Genomic DNA, 23,758 nt, shown 5'->3' on the forward strand with positions numbered 1-23,758 from the left:
GGTCGTGCCTCACAAACCTCATTGAGTTCTTTGAGAAGGTGACCAAAGAGGTGGATGAGGGTAAAGCAGTTGATGTAGTGTATATGGATTTCAGTAAAGCGTTTGATAAGGTTCTCCACGGTAAGCTACTGCAGAAAATATGGACGCATGGGATTGAGGGTGATTTAGTGGTTTGGATCAGGAATTGGCTAGCTGTAAGAAGACAGAGGGTGGTGGTTGATGGGAAATGTTCATCCTGGAGTTCAGTCACTAGTGGTGTGCCGCAAGGATCTGTTTTGGGGCCACTGCTGTTTGCCATGTTTACAAATGACTTGGATGAGGGCGTAGAAGGATGGGTTAGTAAATTTGCGGATGACACTAAAGTCGGTGGAGTTGTGGACAGTGCGGAAGGTTGTTGCAGGTTACAGAGGGATATAGATAAGCTGCAGAGCTGGGCTGAGAGGTGGCAAATGGAGTTCAATGCAGAAAAGTGTGAGGTGATTCACTTTGGAAGGAGTAACAGGAATACAGAGTACTGGGCTAATGGTAAGATACTTGGTAGTGTGGATGAACAGAGAGATCTCGGTGTCCATGTGCATAGATCCCTGAAAGTTGGCACCCAGGTTGATAGGGTTGTTTAGAAGGCGTACGGTGTGTTAGCTTTTATTGGTAGAGGGATTGAGTTTCGGAGCCAGGAGGTCATGTTGCAGCTGTACAAAACTCTGGTGCGGCCGCACTTGGAGTATTGCGTACAGTTCTGGTCGCCGCATTATAGGAAGGATGTGGAAGCATTTTCCAAGGGTGCAGAGGAGATTTACTAGGATGTTGCCTGGTATGGTGGGAAGGTCTTATGAGGAAAGGCTGAGGAACTTGAGGTTGTTTTCATTAGAGAGAAGAAGGTTAAGAGGTGGCTTAATAGAGGCATACAAGATGATCAGAGGATTAGATCGGGTGGATAGTGAGAGCCTTTTTCCTCAGATGGTGATAGCAAGCACGAGGGGACATAGCTTTAAATTGAGGGGTGATAGATATAGGACAGATGTCAGAGGTAGGTTCTTTACTCAGAGTAGTAAGGGCGTGGAATGCCCTGCCTGCAGCAGTAGTGGTCTCGCCAACATTACGGGCATTTAAATGGTCATTGGATGAACATATGGATGATATTGGAATAGTGTAGGTTAGATGGGCTTTAGATTGGCTTCACTGGTCGGTGCAACATCAAGGGCCGAAGGGCCTGTACTGCGTTGTAATGTTCTATGTTCTAAATGCACCTAACCTACACACCTCCAGACTGTGGAAGGAAATCCACACAGACACTGGGAGAACGTGCAGACTCCTCAGTCAGTCAGTCACCGAGGCTGGAAATGACCCCGGGTGCCTGGTGCTGAGGTAGCAGTGCTAACCACTGTGCCTCTCCTTGGGCAACAGACTCACAGGGGAGAATGTTAGAAGGAAATTTTTATTTTGCAGAAAGTGGTAATGATCTGGAACTCTCTATTAGTGAAGGTGATGGAAGCAGAAAGAATCAAAGATTACAAAAGGAAATTGGATTGCCATTTGAAGGAAATAAACCTTTGGCCAACAGGGATCGAGGGAGAGGGTGGGACAGACAGGATTGCTCCACAGTAAGCTGGCACTGACTTGATGGGCCAAATGACCTCCTGCAAATCACCTAATTTACCACTTAATACATTACCTGCTGAAACCAAGTTCCTTCTTGTAACACCACAATACGGATGGCCTGGCTTTCACTGTTGCTTTGGACAACATATGATGAAGTATAACCACCTATGGTGAAAACAGACAACAAAGGTTACTGTGAAATGTATTAAAAGTTGAAATCTTCATCAAGGTCATACAACAATGGACTCTCTTTTGGAAAAGATTGTGCTGAATAACGAGTCTTTACGAGTAATCATGAGTATGGTTAAACGCTATGGTGTTAAAAACTATGCAAACTAATTCGGGCCAGCAGCAAGGGGCATGTCGATGAATTCTCACCTGTAGACCAGTCACAGCACCCACCTGCACCCTCCACCAGCCCAGCGACACTCACGTTGGTGGATCATAGATCTAGCATAGGCTCGAGCTCATGGTGTGGTGGTCACAGCACAGACACATGTCCACAGCAGCAGGAGGCAGGGCTAGCTAGGTCACTGCTAGGTCTGAGTCAGATGACGAGCCTCTGGGAGCAGTCTAGGGCAAGATGCTGAAGATGTAGCAAGAGATGGGGAAACATCAGGCTGAGGTTTCAGAGCGGCACCCAGACAGGGGAATCCATTCCCCTTGCTCTCTGATGTAATGGCACCAATATGTGTGCACAGGTCTCCATGGCGAGACATCGACCTTTGCCAGGGCCCGAAGCCTCCTCAGCACAAGATTCTTTTGTCCTCCATTTCCTAATCTGGAGCAAAGCTTCCCTTTGTCAGGATTGGGTGTTCAGGTTGACCTTCAGCTTTGCGCAGCCAATGACCCTGTGCCCTTTCACCATGATGACCATACTTTCAGGGAGGGGACCGCCCCTTAGCCTAAGCAGTATGATGGTGTATGCTTACTTCCAAACATGCTCTAACATCTTCAACCCTCCACCTATAACTCACCTGTGCTCCCCCCCTTAGTCATTGGCCTCCCACCCCTTTCCTCCAGGTCTGCCCTTTACCCTCGCTATTATCACCCTTCAACCTACTCCTTCCTCACCTTCCACATGCCCCCCTTGCCAACAAATCCACCCCAATCATGGTCCCCATGCACACCCCTGTCCTGTCCACCCCTAGGATTGGCATCCACTTCCGAGTCCCCTCCAAAAACCCAAACCAGCCCTTCTCATGCTGCAGACCTCACCCAAACTAACCCTCCCCACACTAACAGCACCCCCCCCTCAACACTAACCCCTATCCTCCCCACAGCTGTCGACTCCTGCTCCTGATCTAATATCAGCAACAATGAATGAGAAACTACTAGATTGTCATAAAAACCCATCTGGTTCACTAATGTCCTTTAGGGAAGGAAATCTGCCATCCTTACCTGGTCTGGCCTACATGTGACTCCAGAGCCACAGCAATGTGATTGACTCTGAACTGCCTCTCAACTAGTCTAGCAAGACACTCAGTTGCATCAAACTGCTACACGAAACTATAAAAAAAACCCAGAAGGACCTATCATCTAACTCAACACTGGACGTGACAAAGACAAATGTAGCCCAACCATCCCTCAGAGCACTCCTCACTAATCGCTGGGAATTTATTAAAAACTTGAGAGCACTGTCTCACATACTAGTCATGCAAGAGTCCAAACACAGTCTATTCACCAAATCGTACCGTACACCTGATGTCCAGTCACATTCTGGCAGGGCACACCTACTGGAGTTAATTTGAAAATCCAGTTTTAGGAACATAGGAATTAGGAGAAGTTGGCAAATTCAGCCCTTCGAACCTGCTCTGCCATTCAATCAGATCATGGCTGATCTCTCCTGAATGACTATCCTCCCCATCATCAAGGCCATAAATTTTGCCCTCTTCACCGCACCTCAGATCATCTGCTGCTGAAACCCTCATTCAAGCTTTCATTGCCTCAAAATCTAGAACAAAGAGGTCACAGGTACAGGTCGAGAGGCAATAGATTTAAAACTGAGATGAGGAGGAACTCCTTTTCACAGAGGGTGGTGAATTTGTGGAGCTCACTGTCCCATAGTGCGGTGGAGTCTGAAACTTTGAATGGTTTCAAGAGGGAGATAGATATGTTTCTAATAAAAAAGCGAAAGAGGGATATGGGAACAGGTGGGGAGGTGGATTTGAGACCACGGAAAGATCAGCCATGATCTGATTGAATGGTTGTCAACATTCAGCATGGCAAGGAAAGGAATGAGTGAGAGAAGCAGTGAAGAGGTGAGAGACGTTGGAGAGGTAGTGCAGACTGCCATCGCCGTAAATATAAATGCTAATCACAACTGGTGCACACGAGGAAGGCACGAAGAACAGCTCCTTGGGGGAGTTCTGAAGTAACTGATGTCAGCAAAAGATGCCAGTGTCGATATTTTCGCTATAATTGGATAGTCAAGAGTGGACCAACTGAAAGTAGTCCCAGAGATAAGAGAGCAAGAAGTTGTGAACAGGGTTGAAGGTTGCAGAAGGGTGACGCTGGTGGTCAGAGACTGTAACTCCACAGTACATGTTATTTTGCACAGGTACAAATATCTGCAGCTTAACTAAATTACAAATCATAAACACGTTTCCTTCACTTTTGTTAGCGCTGCCATTTTGTAACTGAGAATAGTTAGAAATATAACATCTGCTATTTCTCGGAGATTCAGTGTCACTATCCAGTCTTGTCAGTGGAGTCTTACAGCAATGTGTGTGCCTGTATTGTCTAATATTTAATATGATAGTGTAACCTGAGGAGAGAATAATCACACTCCTTGTGATGAGAATTGGATCTGGGGTCTTTCGTGTACAATGTCTGTTTGTTTGACCTTTTGTAACATTTTGCTTCGATGAGTTCTTCTTGCTCTTTCTCCTTGAATAAGGATGTAACATGAGCTGCTCCCCAGTTTCACAATATTTATATAGATAGTTGAGGAGGACTGAAGGTTTGTGACCAAAGCCATTGCAATCTCCTTTCTGTCTTCTACCAACAACTTAGAATTCATGCACCAGTCCCCAGTGTCTTATTCACCCGAGGATATTCCTTTAATTCTAATCATATTCTAACGTAATAATTAACCTCCTCAATAAAGTAAATTTACATCCAATATCAGAACCATAAAGGAAAGTAAGCATCATCTCATTGTTGCTCCTCCATGATAATTCTCAACACCGGTGCCCCACAAGGTTGTGTTCTCAGCCCCCTACTATACTCCTTATACACCTATCACTGTGCGGCCAAATTCCCCCCCAACTCAATTTTCAAGTTTGCTGACGACACCACCGTGGTGAGTCGGATCTCAAACAATAATGAGACGGTGTACAGGAATGAGATAGAGAATCTGGTGAACTGGTGCGATGACAATATTCTCTCCCTGAATGTCAACATAACAAAGGAGATTGTCATTGACATCAGGAAGCGTAGCGAAGGACATGCTCCTGTCTACATCAATGAGGACAAGATGGAAATGGTCGAGAGCTTCAAGTTTTTAGGTGTCCAGATCACCATAAATCTGTCCTGGTCCCTCTATGCCAACACTATAGTTAGGAAAGCCCACTGACGCCTTTACTTTCTCAGGAGGCTAAGGAAATTCGGCATGTCCACTAAAACTCTCACCAGCTTTTACAGATGAACCATAGAAAGCATTCTTTGCAGTTGCATCACAGCTTGGTATGGCTCCTGCTTTGCCCAAGACCACAATAAACTACAAATGGTCATGAACGTAGCTCAGTCTATCATGCAAACCAGCCTCCCATCCATTGACTCTGTCTACACTTCCCGCTGCCTCGGAAAAGCAGCCAGCATAATTAAGGACCCCACGCACCCCGGACATTATCTCTTCCACCTTCTTCCGTCAGGGAAAAGACACAAAAGTCTGAGGTCACATACCAACCGACTCAAGAACAGCTTCTTCCCTGCTGCCATCAGACTTTTGAATGGACCTACCTCGCATTCAGCTGACCTTTCTCTACACCGTAGCTATGAGGGTAACATTACATTCTGCACTCTCTCCTGTCCTTCTCCATGAACAGTATGCTTTGTCTGTAAAGCACACAAGAAACAATACTTTTCACTGTATACTAATACACGTCTCAGAAACAAATCAAATCAAATACCTGATCTCGGCCATGATCTCCCACAATGACAAACATTGTTCTTTGGTGCTGCACCACACCATTTTCAATCTGGACCCGGATACGGTTATCTAATTTCTTCCTGGACATCATGAAGCTTTAGTTAGAGGGAACTCCCTGAAAAGATTTTAAAGAGCATATTTTAGAGAGGATTAATAAAACACAGGCTTACAACAATACCAAGAATGGTAACATTGGCCATGGTAACAGCCACTTCCTCCAAACCCAGGAAAGATGGTGATAGTTACTCAATGGATACATCAAACACCTGACAAACTAATGAGCTTGCATCGACTGGGAGACCCCTTCATCCGGAGTGAGACCACAGTCAGAGTGAGACCATCGGAAATTTGGAGCCGAGTGGGAATTTGGCGCTAAGGGGAACGAGGTGCTTCCTGCTTTTTCTCCTCGCTTTCTAACTTTTAGGAAGAAGCTTATAAATCGGCAAGAAAAAGCAATAGGCCTGAGGATTGGGAGCAGTTTAAAATTCAGCAAAGGAGGACCAAGGGATTGAGAAGGGAAAAATAGAGTATGAAAGTAAGCTAGCGGGGAATATAAAAACTGACTGTAAAAGTTTCCATAGGTATGTAAAGAGAAAAAGATTGACAAAAACGAATGTCAGAAATAGGAGAATTCATAACGGGGAATAAAGAAATGCCTGAGGAATTAAATTTGTACTTTGCTTCAGTCTTCACAAAGGAAGACATGAATAATGTATCAGAAGGCGCTGAGAGAAACAAGTTTTAGTGAGGATCTGAAGGAAATCAGCATTAGTAGAGAAATGGTTTGGGGGAAATTGATGGGATAGAAGGTGGATAAATCTTCAGGTCCTGATAATCTTCATCGCAGAGTACTTAAGTGGCCCTGGAAATCTTCAGCCAGAGGGTGGTGAATCTGTGGCACTCATTGCCACAGAGGGTAATGGAGGCCAGGTCACTTGAGTGCCTTTAAGACAGAGTTAGATAGGTTCTTGATCAAAAAGGGGATCAAGGGTTACTGGGAGAAGGCAGGAGAATGGGGATGAGAATCATATAGGCATGACTGAATGGCCAAGCACGTTCAATGGGCCGACTGGCCTACTTCTGCTCCCATATCTCACGGAAATACTAGATCCATGAGTGGTTATTTTCCAAAATTCTTTGGACTCTGGAATAGTTCCTACAGATTGGAGGGTAGTTAATGCAAGCCCGCTATTCAAAAAGGGAGGTAGAGAGAAAACAGGGAACGAGAGACCAGTGAGCCTAACGTCGGTACTGGAAAAGTTGCTGGAGGCCATTATCAAGGATTTCATAACTCAGCATTTGGAAGACAGTGATATAATCAGACAAAGTCAGCATGGATTTACAAAAGGGAAATCATGCTTGACGAATCTATTGGAATTCTTTGAGGATGTAACTAGTAGAGTTGACCAAGGAGAACCAGTGGATGTGGTTTATTTAGACTTTCGAAAGGCTTTTGACACGGTCTCACATAACAGACTACTATGTAAAGTTAAAGCACATGGGATTGCAGGTAATGTCTTGACTTGGATAGAAAGCTGGTTAGCAAATAGGAAGCAAAGAGTTGGCATAAATGGGTCTTTTTTTGATTGGCAGTCAGTGACTAGTGGGGTTCCTCAGGGATCTATGCTGGGACCCCAACTGTGAAGGATCCTCTTGGGATGAGAGATCATAATATGGTGGAATTTCTGATACAGATGGAGGGTGAGAAAGTAGGGTCCCAAACCAGTGTCCTCTGCTTGAACAGAGGGGTGTACGATAGGATGAGGGTGGAATTGGCTAATGTAGACTGGGCGAGCAGACTGGTCGGTAGGACAGCTGAGGAACAGTGGAGGATTTTTAAGGAGATTTTTTTAAGTACTCAGCAAAAATATATTCCGGTGATAAAGAAGGACTGTAAGAAAAAGGATAACCGGACGTGGATAACGAAGGGAATAAAGGAGAGTATTAAAATAAAATCAGATACGTACAGAGTGGCCAAAAATAGTGGAGAATTAGTGGATTGGGAAAGCTTTAAAGAAAAACAAAGAACGACTAAGAAAGCGATTAAGAAAGGAAAGATAGATTATGAAACTAAACTAGCTCAAAATATAAAAATGATAGTAAAAGTTTTTACAAGTATATAAAAAGGAATAGAGTGGCTAGAGTGAATGTTGGACCCTTGGAAGATGAGGGGGGATTTAATAGTGGAAAACGAGGAAACGGCTGAGACTTTAAATAAGTTCTTTGTGTCGGTCTTCACGGTGGAAGACACAAATAGTTTGCCGAATATTAGAGATCGAGAGTTGGTGGGAGGGGAGGTCCTTAATACAATTACTGTTACTAAGGAGGTGGTGCTTGGTAGACTAATAGGACTGAAGGTAGACAAGTCCCCGGGCCCGGATGGAATGCATCCCAGGGTACTGAAAGAAATGGCTGAGGTAATAGCAGATGCGTTAGTAGTAATTTATCAAAATTCGCTGGACTCTGGGATAGTGCCGGCTGACTGGAAAACAGCTACTGTTACGCCGCTGTTTAAAAAAGGAAGTAGACAAAAGGCGGGTAACTACAGGCCGGTTAGCTTAACGTCCGTAGTTGGGAAGATGCTAGAGTCCATTATTAAAGAGGAAATAACAGAGCACCTGAATAAGAATGGTTCGATCAAGCAGACGCAGCATGGATTCCTGAAGGGAAAGTCGTGTTTGACGAATCTACTGGACTTTTATGAAGATGTCACTAGTGCGGTTGACAGAGGGGAACCGGTGGATGTGGTGTTTTTAGATGTCCAGAAGGCGTTCGATAAGGTGCCTCACAAAAGGTTGCTGCAGAAGATTGGGGTACACGGAGTTAGGGGTAAGGTGTTGGCGTGGATTGGGGATTGGCTATCTAACAGGAAGCAGAGAGTTGGGATAAATGGGTGCTTTTCTGGTTGGCAGTTAGTGACCAGTGGCGTGCCGCAGGGGTCGGTGCTGGGGCCTCAATTGTTTACCATTTACATAGATGATCTGGAGGAGGGGACTGAATGTAGGGTATTCAAGTTTGCTGATGACATGAAGGTGAGTGGGAAAGCGAATTGCGTGGAGGACGCGGAAAGTCTGCAGAGAGATTTGGATAGGCTGAGCGAGTGGGCGAGGATCTGGCAGATGGAATATAACATTAGCAAATGTGAGGTTATCCACTTTGGAAGAAATAATAGTAAATTGGAATATTATTTAAATGGAGAAAAATTACATCGTGCGACTGTGCAGAGGGACCTGGGGGTCCTTGTGCACGAATCGCAAAAACTCAGTCTACAGGTGCAGCAGGTGATCAAGAAGGCGAATGGAATGTTGGCCTTTATCACGAAGGGGATAGAATATAAAAGCAGGGAGGTCTTGCTGCAACTGTACAAGGCACTGGTGAGGCCGCAACTGGAGTACTGTGTGCAGTTTTGGTCCCCTTATTTGCGAAAGGATATATTGGCCTTGGAGGGAGTGCAGAGAAGGTTCACCAGGTTGATACCGGAGATGAGGGGTGTGGCTTATGAGGAGAGATTAAACAGATTGGGTCTGTACTCGTTGGAGTTTAGAAGGATGAGGGGTGATCTTATAGAGACATATAAGATAATGAAGGGGCTGGATAGGGTAGAGGTGGAGAGATTCTTTCCACTTAGAAGGGAAACCAGAACTAGAGGGCACAGCCTCAAAATAAGGGGGGGTCGGTTCAGAACAGAGTTGAGGGGGAACTTCTTCTCTCAGAGGGTAGTGAATCTCTGGAATTCTCTGCCCATTGAAGTGGTGGAGGCTTCCTCGTTGAATATGTTTAAATCACGGGTAGATAGTTTTCTGATCGATAAGGGAATTAGGGATTATGGGGAGCAGGCGGGTAAGTGGAACTGATTCGCTTCAGATCAGCCATGATCTTGTTGAATGGCGGGGCAGGCTCGAAGGGCCAGATGGCCTACTCCTGCTCCTATTTCTTATGTTCTTATGTTCACATTATATATTAATGATTTGGAAGAGGGAAGTGAATGTATTATCTGCAAATTTATAGATAATACAAAGTTGGGTGGGAGGGTGAGCTGTGAGGGGGATGCAGAGATGCTTCAGCGTGATTTGGACAGGCTGAGTGTGTGGGCATCTGCATGGCAGATCAGTATAATGTGGATAAATGTGAGGTTATCCACTTTGGTAGTAATAATAGGAAGACAGATTATTACTTGAATGGGTGTAAATTGAGAGAGGCGGATACTCAACGAGACCTTGGGAGTCCTTGTGTATCAGTCGCTGAAAGTAAGTGCGCAGGTACAGCAGGCAGTAAGGGCGGCAAATGGTATGTTTGAAATCAGACAACGAGAGGATTTGAGAGTAGGGATAGGGATGTTTTGCTGCAATTGTACAGGGTGTTGGTGAGGCCACACTTGGAGTATTGTGTGCAGTTTTGGTGTCCTTATCTGAGGAAGGATGTCCTTGCTATAGAGGGAGTACAGCGAAGGTTTACCAGGCTGACTCCTGGGATGACAGGTCTGTCCGATGAGGAGAGACTAAGTCGGTTAAGATTATATTTACTATTATTTAGCAGAGTGGGAGAGATCTCATAGAAACTTACAAAATTCTAACAGGGTTAGACAGGATAGATTCATAAAGAATGTTCCCGGTGGTGGGGGGAGTCTGGAACGAGGTGTCATAGTTTGAGGGTAAGAGGCAAACCTTTTAGAACTGAGGTGAGGAGAAATTTCTTCACCCAGAGGGTAGTGAATGTGTGGAATTCACTACCAGAGAAAGTAGTTGAGACCAAAACGTTGTCTGATTTCAAAAAGGAATTAGATCTTGGGGCTAAAAGGATCAAGGGGTATGGGAGGAAGGGGAGAATCAGGATATTGAATTCGATGATCAGCCATGATCAAAATGAATGGCGGAACAGGCTCGAAGGGCCGAATGGCCTCATGCTTCTCATTTCGATGTTTTAAATCCTAGGTGTTGTCTTGCCCTGATGCAGTAGTAGAGAACACAAGGGAAAGAGCTGATTGGTGAGTAGTAAGGTTGGGGAAGTACTTAATTGTTTTTAATCACTTACAGTTTCAGAGATAATTTTTGTAGTTTATCATTTGTAAGGGTTATATTCAGAAAAGTGACATCTGTGCTAAATTTGAAAGAACAGTCTAACAGGTATGAGGTACTTGCACCCTGTGTGGATGAGAAAGAGGGCTGCAGGGAGGATGAGCCAGCCGACCACTGCACCGTGGCACAGGAGGTCATTCAAGGGAGTGAGCAAAAAGACAAGTGGTAGTTGCAGGGGATTCTAGAATTAGGGGGATTGATAGCATCCTTTGTAAACAGGATTGAGAGACCGACATGGGATGTTGCCTGCACGGTGCCGGGACACCTCTGACAGGCTTGAAAGGATATTGGAATGGGAGGGGCAGGATCCAGCTGTTGTGGTCCATGTTGGGGCAAGCAACATGGGCAAGACGATGAAAGAGGACCAGTTTGTGGATTATTAGAAATTTGGAGTGAAATGAAAGAACAGGTCCTCAAGTGTTATAATCTCCGGATAACTAACTGAGCCATGTGCGAATTGGCATAGAGATGAGAAAATTCGGCAAGGAAAGGAGTGGTGCAGGAAAGAGGGGTTCCAATTAGACTCACAACATCAGAGGTTTACAGCATTCAAACAGTCCCTTTGGCCCAATTTGCCCACGCTGCCCAGTTTTAAACCATTAAGTTCATCCGAATTGCCTGTGTTTGGTCAATATCCCTCTGGGTCAGAGTGTCACTCTCTCTCTCTGGGTCAGTGTCTCCCTCTCTGGGTCAGTGTCTCTCTCTCTGGGTCAGTGTCTCTCTCGCTCTCTCTGGGTCAGTGTGTCTCTCTCTCTCTCTCTGGGTCAGTGTCTCTCTCTCTCTCTGGGTCAGTGTCTCTCTCTCTCTCTGGGTCAGTGTCTCTCTCTCTCTCTCTCTGGGTCAGTGTCCGTCTCTCTCTCTCTGGGTCAGTGTCTCTCTCTCTCTCTCTCTCTCTGGGTCAGTGTCTCTCTCTCTCTCTCTGGGTCAGTGTCTCTCTCTCTCTCTCCGGGTCAGTGTCTCTCTCTCTCTCTCTCTGGGTCAGTGTCTCTCTCTCTCTCTCTCTGGGTCAGTGTCTCTCTCTCTCTGGGTCAGTGTCTCTCTCTCTCTCTCTCTGGGTCAGTGTCTCTCTCTCTCTCTCTGGGTCAGTGTCTCTCTCTCTCTCTCTGGGTCAGTGCCTCTCTCTCTCTCTCTGGGTCAGTGTCTCTCTCTCTCTCTCTCTGGGTCAGTGTCCGTCTCTCTCTCTCTGGGTCAGTGTCTCTCTCTCTCTCTCTCTCTCTCCGGGTCAGTGTCTCTCTCTCTCTCTCTGGGTCAGTGTCTCTCTCTCTCTCTCCGGGTCAGTGTCTCTCTCTCTCTCTCTCTCTGGGTCAGTGTCTCTCTCTCTCTCTCTCTCTCTGGGTCAGTGTATCTCTCTCTCTCTCCGGGTCAGTGTCTCTCTCTCTCTCTCCGGGTCAGTGTCTCTCTCTCTCTCTGGGTCAGTGTCTCTCTCTCTCTCTCTGGGTCAGTGTCTCTCTCTCTCTCTCTGGGTCAGTGTCTCTCTCTCTCTCTCTGGGTCAGTGTCTCTCTCTCTCTCTCTGGGTCAGTGTCTCTCTCTCTCTCTCTGGGTCAGTGTCTCTCTCTCTGGATGAGTGTCTCTCGCTCTCTCTCTCTCTCTGGATGAGTGTCTCTCGCTCTCTCTCTCTCTCTCTCTCTGGGTCAGTGTCTCTCTCTCTCTCTGGGTCAGTGTCTCTCTCTCTCTCTGGGTCAGTGTCTCTCTCTCTCTGGGTCAGTGTCTCTCTCTCTCTCTCTCTCTGGGTCAGTGTCTCTCTCTCTCTGGGTCAGTGTCTCTCTCTCTCTCTCTGGGTCAGTGTCTCTCTCTCTCTCTCTGGGTCAGTGTCTCTCTCTCTCTCTCTGGGTCAGTGTCTCTCTCTCTCTCTCTGGGTCAGTGTCTCTCACTCTCTCTCTGGGTCAGTGTCTCTCACTCTCTCTCTGGGTCAGTGTCTCTCTCTCTCTCTCTCTGGGTCAGTGTCTCTCTCTCTCTCTCTGGGTCAGTGTCTCTCTCTCTCTCTGGGTCAGTGTCTCTCTCTCTCTCTGGGTCAGTGTCTCTCTCTCTCTGGGTCAGTGTCTCTCTCTCTCTCTCTCTCTGGGTCAGAGTCTCTCTCTCTCTCTGGGTCAGAGTCTCTCTCTCTCTCTGGGTCAGAGTCTCTCTCTCTCTCTGGGTCAGAGTCTCTCTCTCTCTCTGGGTCAGAGTCTCTCTCTCTCTCTGGGTCAGAGTCTCTCTCTCTCTCTCTGGGTCAGAGTCTCTCTCTCTCTCTGGGTCAGAGTCTCTCTCTCTCTCTCTGGGTCAGAGTCTCTCTCTCTCTCTGGGTCAGAGTCTCTCTCTCTCTCTGGGTCAGAGTCTCTCTCTCTCTCTGGGTCAGAGTCTCTCTCTCTCTCTGGGTCAGAGTCTCTCTCTCTCTCTGGGTCAGAGTCTCTCTCTCTCTCTGGGTCAGAGTCTCTCTCTCTCTCTGGGTCAGAGTCTCTCTCTCTCTCTGGGTCAGTGTCTCTCTCTCTCTCTCTCTCTGGGTCAGTGTCTCTCTCTCTCTCTCTCTCTGGGTCAGTGTCTCTCTCTCTCTCTCTCTCTGGGTCAGTGTCTCTCTCTCTCTCTCTGGGTCAGTGCCTCTCTCTCTCTCTCTCTGGGTCGGTGTCTCTCTCTATCTCTCTCTGGGTCAGTGTCTCTCTCTCTTTCTCTCTGGGTCAGTGTCTCTCTCTCTCTCTCTCTGGGTCAGTGTCTCTCTCTCTCTCTCTCTCTGGGTCAGTGTCTCTCTCTCTCTCTGGGTCAGGGTCTCTCTCTCTCTCTCTCTGGGTCAGTGTCTCTCTCTCTCTGGGTCAGTGTCTCTCTCTCTCTGGGTCAGCGTCTCTCTCTCTCTCTCTGGGTCAGTGTCTCTCTCTCTCTCTCTGGGTCAGTGTCTCTCTCTCTCGGTCAGTGTCTCTCTCTCTGGGTCAGTGTCTCTCTCTCTGGGTCAGTGTCTCTCTCTCTCTCTCTCTGGGTCAGTGTCTCTCTCTCTCTCTCTGGGTCAGTGTCTCTCTCTATCTCTCTGGGTCAGTGTCTCTCTCTCTCTCTCTGGGTCAGTGTCTCTCTCTCTCTCTCTGGGTCAGTGTCTCTCTCTCTGGGTCAGTGTCTCTCTCTCTGGGTCAGTGTCTCTCTCTCTCTCTCTGGGTCAGTGTCTCTCTCTATCTCTCTGGGTCAGTGTCTCTCTCTATCTCTCTGGGTCAGTGTCTCTCTCTCTCTCTCTGGGTCAGTGTCTCTCTCTCTCTCTCTGGGTCAGTGTCTCTCTCTCTCTGGGTCAGTGTCTCTCTCTCTCTGGGTCAGTGTCTCTCTCTCTCTGGGTCAGTGTCTCTCTCTCTCTCTCTGGGTCAGTGCCTCTCTCTCTCTCTCTCTGGGTCAGTGTCTCTCTCTCTCTCTCTGGGTCAGTGTCTCTCTCTCTCTCTCTGGGTCAGTGTCTCTCTCTCTCTCTCTCTGGGTCAGTGTCTCTCTCTCTCTCTCTCTGGGTCAGTGTCTCTCTCTCTCTCTCTCTGGGTCAGTGTCTCTCTCTCTCTCTCTCTGGGTCAGTGTCTCTCTCTCTCTGGGTCAGTGTCTCTCTCTCTCTCTCTCTCTCTCTGGGTCAGTGTCTCTCTCTCTCTCTCTCTCTGGGTCAGTGTCTCTCTCTCTCTCTCCGGGTCAGTGTCTCTCTCTCTCTCTCCGGGTCAGTGTCTCTCTCTCTCTCTCTCTCTGGGTCAGTGTCTCTCTCTCTCTCTCTCTCTGGGTCAGTGTCTCTCTCTCTCTCTCTGGGTCAGTGTCTCTCTCTCTCTCTCTGGGTCAGTGTCTCTCTCTCTCTCTCTGGGTCAGTGTCCGTCTCTCTCTCTCTGGGTCAGTGTCTCTCTCTCTCTCTCTCTCTGGGTCAGTGTCACTCTCTCTCTCTCTGGGTCAGTGTCTCTCTCTCTCTCTCTCTCTCTCTCCGGGTCAGTGTCTCTCTCTCTCTCTCTGGGTCAGTGTCTCTCTCTCTCTCTCCGGGTCAGTGTCTCTCTCTCTCTCTCCGGGTCAGTGTCTCTCTCTCTCTCTCCGGGTCAGTGTCTCTCTCTCTCTCTCCGGGTCAGTGTCTCTCTCTCTCTCTCCGGGTCAGTGTCTCTCTCTCTCTCTGGGTCAGTGTCTCTCTCTCTCTCTGGGTCAGTGTCTCTCTCTCTCTCTGGGTCAGTGTCTCTCTCTCTCTCTCTGGGTCAGTGTCTCTCTCTCTCTGGGTCAGTGTCTCTCTCTCTCTGGGTCAGTGTCTCTCTCTCTCTCTGGCTCAAAGTCTCTCTCTCTCTCTGGGTCAGAGTCTCTCTCTCTCTCTGGGTCAGAGTCTCTCTCTCTCTCTGGGTCAGTGTCTCTCTCTCTCTCTCTCTGGGTCAGTGTCTCTCTCTCTCTCTCTCTGGGTCAGTGTCTCTCTCTCGCTCTCTCTCTGGGTCAGTGTCTCTCTCTCTCTCTCTGGGTCAGTGTCTCTCTCTCTCTCTCTGGGTCAGTGTCTCTCTCTCTCTCTCTGGGTCAGTGTCTCTCTCTCTCTCTCTGGGTCAGTGTCTCTCTCTATCTCTCTCTGGGTCAGTGTCTCTCTCTCTTTCTCTCTGGGTCAGTGTCTCTCTCTCTCTCTATGGGTCAGTGTCTCTCTCTCTCTCTCTCTCTGGGTCAGTGTCTCTCTCTCTCTCTCTGGGTCAGTGTCTCTCTCTCTGGGTCAGTGTCTCTCTCTCTCTCTCTGGGTCAGTGTCTCTCTCTCTCTCTGGGTCAGTGTCTCTCTCTCTCTCTGGGTCAGTGTCTCTCTCTCTCTCTCTGGGTCAGTGTCTCTCTCTCTCTCTCTGGGTCAGTGTCTCTCTCTCTCTCTCTGGGTCAGTGTCTCTCTCTCTCTCTCTGGGTCAGTGTCTCTCTCTCTCTCTCTGGGTCAGTGTCTCTCTCTCTCTCTCTGGGTCAGTGTCTATCTCTCTCTCTCTGGGTCAGTGTCTCTCTCTCTGGGTCAGTGTCTCTCTCTCTCTCTCTGGGTCAGTGTCTCTCTCTCTCTCTCTGGGTCAGTGACTCTCTCTCTCTCTCTGGGTCAGTGTCTCTCTCTCTCTCTCTGGGTCAGTGTCTCTCTCTCTCTCTCTGGGTCAGTGTCTCTCTCTCTCTCTCTGGGTCAGTGTCTCTCTCTCTCTCTCTCTCTGGGTCAGTGTCTCTCTCTCTCTCTCTGGGTCAGTGTCTCTCTCTCTCTCTCTGGGTCAGTGTCTCTCTCTCTCTCTCTGGGTCAGTGTCTCTCTCTCTCTCTCTCTCTGGGTCAGTGTCTCTCTCTCTCTCTCTGGGTCAGTGTCTCTCTCTCTCTCTCTCTGGGTCAGTGTCTCTCTCTCTCTCTCCGGGTCAGTGTCTCTCTCTCACTCTCCGGGTCAGTGTCTCTCTCTCTCTCTCTGGGTCAGTGTCTCTCTCTCTCTCTCTGGTTCAGTGTCTCTCTCTCTCTCTCTGGGTCAGTGTCTCTCTCTCTCTCTCTCTCTCTGGGTCAGTGTCTCTCTCTCTCTCTGGGTCAGTCTCTCTCTCTCTCTGGGTCAGTGTCTCTGTCTCTCTCTCTCTGGGTCAGTGTCTCTCTCTCTGGGTCAGTGTCTCTCTCTCTCTCTCTGGGTCAGTGTCTCTCTCTCTCTGGGTCAGTGTCTCTCTCACTCTCTCTGGGTCAGTGTCTCTCTCTCTCTCTCTGGGTCAGTGTCTCTCTCTCTCTCTCTGGGTCAGTGTCTCTCTCTCTCTCTCTCTCTCTCTGGGTCAGTGTCTCTCTCTCTCTCTCTCTGGGTCAGTGTCTCTGTCTCTCTCTCTCTGGGTCAGTGTCTCTCTCTCTGGGTCAGTGTCTCTCTCTCTCTCTCTGGGTCAGTGTCTCTCTCTCTCTCTCTGGGTCAGTGTCTCTCTCTCTCTCTCTGGGTCAGTGTCTCTCTCTCTCTCTCTGGGTCAGTGTCTCTCTTTCTCTCTCTGGGTCAGTGTCTCTCTCTCTCTCTCTGGGTCAGTGTCTCTCTCTCTCTCTCTGGGTCAGTGTCTCTCTCTCTCTCTGGGTCAGTGTCTCTCTCTCTCTCTCTGGGTCAGTGTCTCTCTCTATCTCTCTCTGGGTCAGTGTCTCTCTCTCTCTCTCTGGGTCAGTGTCTCTCTCTCTCTCTCTGGGTCAGCGTCTCTCTCTCTCTGGGTCAGTGTCTCTCTCTCTCTCTCTCTGGGTCAGTGTCTCTCTCTCTCTCTCTGGGTCAGTGTCTCTCTCTAACTGGGTCTGTGTCTCTCTCTCTCTCTCTGGGTCTGTGTGTCTCTAGCTCTCTCTCTGGGTCAGTGTCTCTCTCTCTCTCTCTGGGTCAGTGTCTCTCTCTCTCTCTCTCTCTGGGTCAGTGTCTCACTCTCTCTGGGTCAGTGTCTCTCTCTCTCTCTCTGGGTCAGTGTCTCTCTCTCTCTCTCTGGGTCAGTGACTCACTCTCTCTCTCTGGGTCAGTGTCTCACTCTCTCTCGGTCAGTGTCTCACTCTCCCTCTCTCTCTGGGTCTGTGTGTCTCACTCTCTCTCTCTCTCTGGGTCAGTGTCTCTCTCTCTCTCTCTCTGGGTCAGTGTCTCTCTCTCTCTCTCTCTGGGTCAGTGTCTCTCTCTCTCTCTCTGGGTTAGTGTCTCTCTTTCTCTCTCTCTCTCTCTCTGGGTCAGTGTCTATCTCTCTCTCGCTCTCTCTCTGGGTCAGCGTCTCTCTCTCTCTCTCTGGGTCAGCGTCTCTCTCTCTCTCTCTGGGTCAGCGTCTCTCTCTCTCTCTCTGGGTCAGCGTCTCTCTCTCTCTCTCTGGGTCAGCGTCTCTCTCTCTCTCTCTGGGTCAGCGTCTCTCTCTCTCTCTCTGGGTCAGCGTCTCTCTCTCTCTCTCTGGGTCAGCGTCTCTCTCTCTCTCTCTCTGGGTCAGTGTCTCTCTCTCTTTCTCTCTGGGTCAGTGTCTCTCTCTCTCTCTCTCTCTCTGGGTCAGTGTCTCTCTCTCTCTCTGGGTCAGTGTCTCTCTCTCTCTCTGGGTCAGGGTCTCTCTCTCTCTCTCTCTGGGTCAGTGTCTCTCTCTCTCTCTCTGGGTCAGTGTCTCTCTCTCTCTCTCTCTGGGTCAGCGTCTCTCTCTCTCTCTCTCTGGGTCAGTGTCTCTCTCTCTGGGTCAGTGTCTCTCTCTCTGGGTCAGTGTCTCTCTCTCTCTCTCTCTGGGTCAGTGTCTCTCTCTCTCTCTCTGGGTCAGTGTCTCTCTCTATCTCTCTGGGTCAGTGTCTCTCTCTATCTCTCTGGGTCAGTGTCTCTCTCTCTCTCTCTGGGTCAGTGTCTCTCTCTCTCTCTCTCTGGGTCAGTGTCTCTCTCTCTGGGTCAGTGTCTCTCTCTCTCTCTCTCTGGGTCAGTGTCTCTCTCTCTCTCTCTGGGTCAGTGTCTCTCTCTCTCTCTGGGTCAGTGTCTCTCTCTCTGGGTCAGTGTCTCTCTCTCTCTCTCTCTCTCTCTCTCTGGGTCTGTGTGTCTCTCTCTCTCTCTCTGGGTCTGTGTGTCCCTCTCTCTCTGGGTCAGTGTCTCTCTCTCTCTCTCTCTGGGTCAGTGTCTCTCTCTCTCTCTCTCTCTGGGTCAGTGTCTCACTCTCTCTGGGTCAGTGTCTCTCTCTCTCTCTGGGTCAGTGTCTCTCTCTCTCTCTCTGGGTCAGTGTCTCACTCTCTCTGGGTCAGTGTCTCTCTCTCTCTCTCTCTCTCTCTCTGGGTCTGTGTGTCTCACTCTCTCTCTCTCTCTGGGTCAGTGTCTCTCTCTCTCTCTCTCTGGGTCAGTGTCTCTCTCTCTCTGGGTCAGTGTCTCTCTCTCTCTCTCTCTCTCTCTGGGTCAGTGTCTCTCTCTCTCTCTCTCTCTCTGGGTTAGTGTCTCTCTTTCTCTCTCTCTCTCTCTCTGGGTCAGTGTCTATCTCTCTCTCGCTCTCTCTCTGGGTCAGCGTCTCTCTCTCTCTCTCTGGGTCAGCGTCTCTCTCTCTCTCTCTGGGTCAGCGTCTCTCTCTCTCTCTCTCTGGGTCAGCGTCTCTCTCTCTCTCTCTGGGTCAGCGTCTCCCTCTCTCTCTCTGGGTCAGCGTCTCTCTCTCTCTCTCTCTCTGGGTCAGCGTCTCTCTCTCTCTCTCTGGGTCAGCGTCTCTCTCTCTCTCTCTCTCTGGGTCAGCGTCTCTCTCTCTCTCTCTGGGTCAGCGTCTCTCTCTCTCTCTCTGGGTCAGCGTCTCTCTCTCTCTGGGTCAGCGTCTCCCTCTCTCTCTCTGGGTCAGCGTCTCTCTCTCTCTCTCTCTCTGGGTCAGCGTCTCTCTCTCTCTCTCTGGGTCAGCGTCTCTCTCTCTCTCTCTCTCTGGGTCAGCGTCTCTCTCTCTCTCTCTGGGTCAGCGTCTCTCTCTCTCTCTCTGGGTCAGCGTCTCTCTCTCTGGGTCAGCGTCTCTCTCTCTCTCTCTGGGTCAGCGTCTCTCTCTCTCTCTCTGGGTCAGCGTCTCTCTCTCTCTCTCTGGGTCAGCGTCTCTCTCTCTCTCTCTGGGTCAGCGTCTCTCTCTCTCTCTCTGGGTCAGCGTCTCTCTCTCTCTCTCTGGGTCAGCGTCTCTCTCTCTCTCTCTGGGTCAGCGTCTCTCTCTCTCTCTCTGGGTCAGCGTCTCTCTCTCTCTCTCTGGGTCAGCGTCTCTCTCTCTCTCTCTGGGTCAGCGTCTCTCTCTCGCTCTCTGGGTCAGCGTCTCTCTCTCGCTCTCTGGGTCAGCGTCTCTCTCTCGCTCTCTGGGTCAGCGTCTCTCTCTCTCTGGGTCAGCGTCTCTCTGTCTCTCTGGGTCAGCGTCTCTCTCTCTCTGTCTCTGGGTCAGCGTCTCTCTCTCTCTCTCTGGGTCAGCGTCTCTCTCTCTCTCTCTCTGGGTCAGCGTCTCTCTCTCTCTCTCTCTGGGTCAGCGTCTCTCTCTCTCTCTCTCTCTCTGGGTCAGCGTCTCTCTCTCTCTCTCTCTGGGTCAGCGTCTCTCTTTCTCTCTCTCTGGGTCAGCGTCTCTCTCTCTCTCTCTGGGTCAGCGTCTCTCTCTCTCTCTCTGGGTCAGTGTGTCTCTCTCTCTCTCTGGGTCAGTGTCTCACTCTCTCTCGCTGGGTCAGTGTCTCTCGCTCTCTCTCTCTCTCTCTCTCTCTCTGGGTCAGTGTCTCTCGCTCTCTCTGGGTCAGTGTCTCTCTCTCTCTCTGGGTCAGTGTTTCTCTCTCTCTCTGGGTCAGTGTCTCTCTCTCTCTATGGGTCAGTGTCTCTCTCTCTCTATGGGTCAGTGTCTCTCTCTCTCTATGGGTCAGTGTCTCTCTCTCTCTCTGGGTCAGTGTCTCTCTCTCTCTCTGGGTCAGTGTCTCTCTCTCTCTCTGGGTCAGTGTCTCTCTCTCTCTCTGGGTCAGTGTCTCTCTCTCTCTCTCTCTGGGTCAGTGTCTCTCTCTCTCTGGGTCAGTGTCTCTCTCTCTCTGGGTCAGTGTCTCTCTCTCTCTGGGTCAGCGTCTCTCTCTCTCTCTCTCTGGGTCAGCGTCTCTCTCTCTCTCTCTGGGTCAGCATCTCTCTCTCTCTCTCTCTGGGTCAGCACCTCTCTCTCTCTGGGTCAGCGTCTCTCTCTCTCTCTCTGGGTCAGCGTCTCTCTCTCTCTCTCTGGGTCAGTGTCTCCCTCTCTCTCTCTGGGTCAGTGTCTCTCTCTCTCTGGGTCAGTGTCTCTCTCTCTCTGGGTCAGTGTCTCTCTCTCTCTCTCTCTGGGTCAGTGTCTCTCTCTCTCTCTCTGGGTCAGTGTCTCTCTCTCTCTCTCTGGGTCAGTGTCTCTCTCTCTCTCTCTCTCTGGGTCAGTGTCTCTCTCTCTCTCTCTGGGTCAGTGTCTCTGTCTCTCACTCTGGGTCAGTGTCTCTCTCTCTCTCTCTGGGTCAGTGTCTCACTCTCTCTCTCTGGGTCAGTGTCGCTCTCTCTCTCTCTGGGTCAGTGTCTCTCTCTCTCTCTCTGGGTCAGTGTCTCTCTCTCTCTCTCTGGGTCAGTGTCTCTCTCTCTCTGGGTCAGTGTCTCTCTCTCTCTCTCTGGGTCAGTGTCTCTCTCTCTCTCTCTGGGTCAGTGTCTCTCTCTCTCTCTCTCTCTCTCTCTGGGTCAGTGTCTCTCTCTCTGGGTCAGTGTCTCTCTCTCTCTCTCTCTGGGTCAGTGTCTCTCTCTCTCTGGGTCAGTGTCTCTCTCTCTCTCTCTCTCTGGGTCAGTGTCTCTCTCTCTCTCTCTGGGTCAGTGTCTCTCTCTCTCTCTCTGGGTCAGTGTCTCTCTCTCTCTCTCTCTCTCTGGGTCAGTGTCTCTCTCTCTCTCTCTGGGTCAGTGTCTCTCTCTCTCTCTCTCTGGGTCAGTGTGTCTCTCTCTCTCTCTCTCTCTCTGGGTCAGAGTCTCTCTCTCTCTCTCTGGGTCAGTGTCTCTCTCTCTCTCTCTCTGGGTCAGTGTCTCTCTCTCTCTCTGGGTCAGTGTCTCTCTCTCTCTCTGGGTCAGTGTCTCTCTCTCTCTCTCTGGGTCAGTGTCTCTCTCTCTCTCTCTGGGTCCGTGTCTCTCTCTCTCTCTCTGGGTCCGTGTCTCTCTCTCTCTCTCTCTCTCTGGGTCAGTGTCTCTCTCTCTCTCTCTGGGTCAGTGTCTCTCTCTCTCTCTCTCTCTGGGTCAGTGTCTCTCTCTCTCTCTGGGTCAGTGTCTCTCTCTCTCTCTCTCTCTCTCTCTGGGTCAGTGTCTCTCTCTCTCTCCCTGGGTCAGTGTCTCTCTCGCTCTCTCTCTCTCTGGGTCAGTGTCTCTCTCTCTCTCTCTCTCTCTCTGGGTCAGTGTCTCTCTCTCTCTCTCTCTCTCTCTGGGTCAGTGTCTGTCTCTCTCTCTCTCTCTCTCTCTCTGGGTCAGTGTCTCTCTCTCTCTCTCTGGGTCAGTGTCTCTCTCTCTCTCTCTGGGTCAGTGTCTCTCTCTCTCTCTCTGGGTCAGTGTCTCTCTCTCTCTCTCTGGGTCAGTGTCTCTCTCTCTCTCTCTGGGTCAGTGTCTCTCTCTCTCTCTCTGGGTCAGTGTCTCTCTCTCTCTCTCTGGGTCAGTGTCTCTCTCTCTCTCTCTCTGGGTCAGTCTCTCTCTCTCTCTCTGGGTCTGTGTCTCTCTCTCTCTCTCTGGGTCAGTGTCTCTCTCTCTCTCTCTCTCTGGGTCAGTGTCTCTCTCTCTCTGGGTCAGTGTCTCTCTCTCTCTCTCTCTGGGTCAGTGTCTCTCTCTCTCTCTCTCTCTGGGTCAGTGTCTCTCTCTCTCTCTGGGTCAGTGTCTCTCTCTCTCTCTGGGTCAGTGTCTCTCTCTCTCTCTCTCTGGGTCAGTGTCTCTCTCTCTCTCTCTGCGTCAGTGTCTCTCTCTCTCTCTCTGCGTCAGTGTCTCTCTCTCTCTCTCTGCGTCAGTGTCTCTCTCTCTCTCTGCGTCAGTGTCTCTCTCTCTCTCTCTGCGTCAGTGTCTCTCTCTCTCTCTCTGGGTCAGTGTCTCTCTCTCTCTCTCTGGGTCAGTGTCTCTCTCTCTCTCTCTGGGTCAGTGTCTCTCTCTCTCTCTCTCTGGGTCAGTGTCTCTCTCTCTCTCTCTCTCTGGGCCAGTGTCTCTCTCTCTCTCTCTCTGGGTCAGTGTCTCTCTCTCTCTCTCTGGGTCAGTGTCTCTCTCTCTCTCTCTCTGGGTCAGTGTCTCTCTCTCTCCCTCTGGGTCAGTGTCTCTCTCTCTCTCTCTGGGTCACTGTCTCTCTCTCTCTCTCTGGGTCACTGTCTCTCTCTCTCTCTCTGGGTCACTGTCTCTCTCTCTCTCTCTGGGCACTGTCTCTCTCTCTCTCTCTGGGTCACTGTCTCTCTCTCTCTCTCTGGGTCACTGTCTCTCTCTCTCTCTCTCTGTGTCAGTCTCTCTCTCTCTCTCTCTGTGTCAGTCTCTCTCTCTCTCTCTCTCTGGGTCAGTGCCTCTCTCTCTTTCTCTGGGTCAGTGTCTCTCTCTCTCTCTCTCTCTGGGTCAGGGTCAGTGTCTCTCTCTCTCTGGGTCAGTGTCTCTCGCTCTCTCTCTCTCTGGGTTAGTGTTTCTCTCTCTCTCTCTCTCTGGGTTAGTGTCTCTCTCTCTCCCTCTCTCTCTCTGGGTCAGCGTCTCTCTCTCTCTCTCTCTGGGTCAGTGTCTCTCTCTCTCTCTCTCTCTGGGTCAGGGTCAGTGTCTCTCTCTCTCTGGGTCAGTGTCTCTCGCTCTCTCTGGGTTAGTGTTTCTCTCTCTCTCTCTCTGGGTTAGTGTCTCTCTCTCTCCCTCTCTCTCTCTGGGTCAGCGTCTCTCTCTCTCTCTCTGGGTCAGGGTCAGTGTCTCTCTCTCTCTGGGTCAGCGTCTCTCTCTCTCTCTCTCTGGGTCAGCGTCTCTCTCTCTCTCTCTCTGGGTCAGCGTCTCTCTCTCTCTCTCTGGGTCAGTGTCCCTCTCTCTCTCTCTGGGTCAGTGTCCCTCTCTCTCTCTCTGGGTCAGTGTCTCTCTCTCTCTCTCTCTCTGGGTCAGTGTGTCTCTCTCTCTCTCTCTGGGTCAGTGTCTCACTCTCTCTCTCTGGGTCAGTGTCTCACTCTCTCTCTCTGGGTCAGTGTCTCTCTCTCTCTCTCTGGGTCAGTGTCTCTCTCTCTCTCTCTGGGTCAGTGTCTCTCTCTCTCTCTCTGGGTCAGTGTCTCTCTCTCTCTCTCTGGGTCAGTGTCTCTCTCTCTCTCTCTGGGTCAGTGTCTCTCTCTCTCTCTCTCTGGGTCAGTGTCTCCCTCTCTCTCTGGGTCAGTGTCTCTCTCTCTCTCTCTCTCTGGGTCTGTGTCTCTCTCTCTCTGGGTCAGTGTCTCTCTCTCTCTGGGTCAGCGTCTCTCTCTCTCTCTCTCTGGGTCAATGTCTCTCTCTCTCTCTCTCTGGGTCAGTGTCTCTCTCTCTCTCTCTCTGGGTCAGTGTCTCTCTCTCTGGGTCAGTGTCTCGCTCTCTCTCTGGGTCAGTGTCTCGCTCTCTCTCTGGGTCAGTGTCTCGCTCTCTCACTGGGTCAGTGTCTCGC

General features: G+C 49.9%; 1 protein-coding gene across 1 annotated transcript in view; it reads right to left on the minus strand.

Moving 5' to 3' along the window:
- Positions 1-23,758, minus strand: part of nat10 (N-acetyltransferase 10) — a 209,339-nt gene that overhangs the window by 167,203 nt on the left and 18,378 nt on the right. Inside the window, exons 2-3 of the mRNA XM_078221061.1 lie at positions 5,733-5,867; positions 1,673-1,764 (exon numbers count right to left, since the gene is read on the minus strand). Of these exons, the coding sequence (XP_078077187.1) occupies positions 1,673-1,764; positions 5,733-5,843 (203 nt within the window). The 5' untranslated portion in view covers positions 5,844-5,867. The remainder of the gene's footprint in view (positions 1-1,672; positions 1,765-5,732; positions 5,868-23,758) is intronic.

Source organism: Mustelus asterias, chromosome 9 (assembly GCF_964213995.1).
Source record: "Mustelus asterias chromosome 9, sMusAst1.hap1.1, whole genome shotgun sequence".
Taxonomy (NCBI): Eukaryota; Metazoa; Chordata; class Chondrichthyes; order Carcharhiniformes; family Triakidae; genus Mustelus; species Mustelus asterias.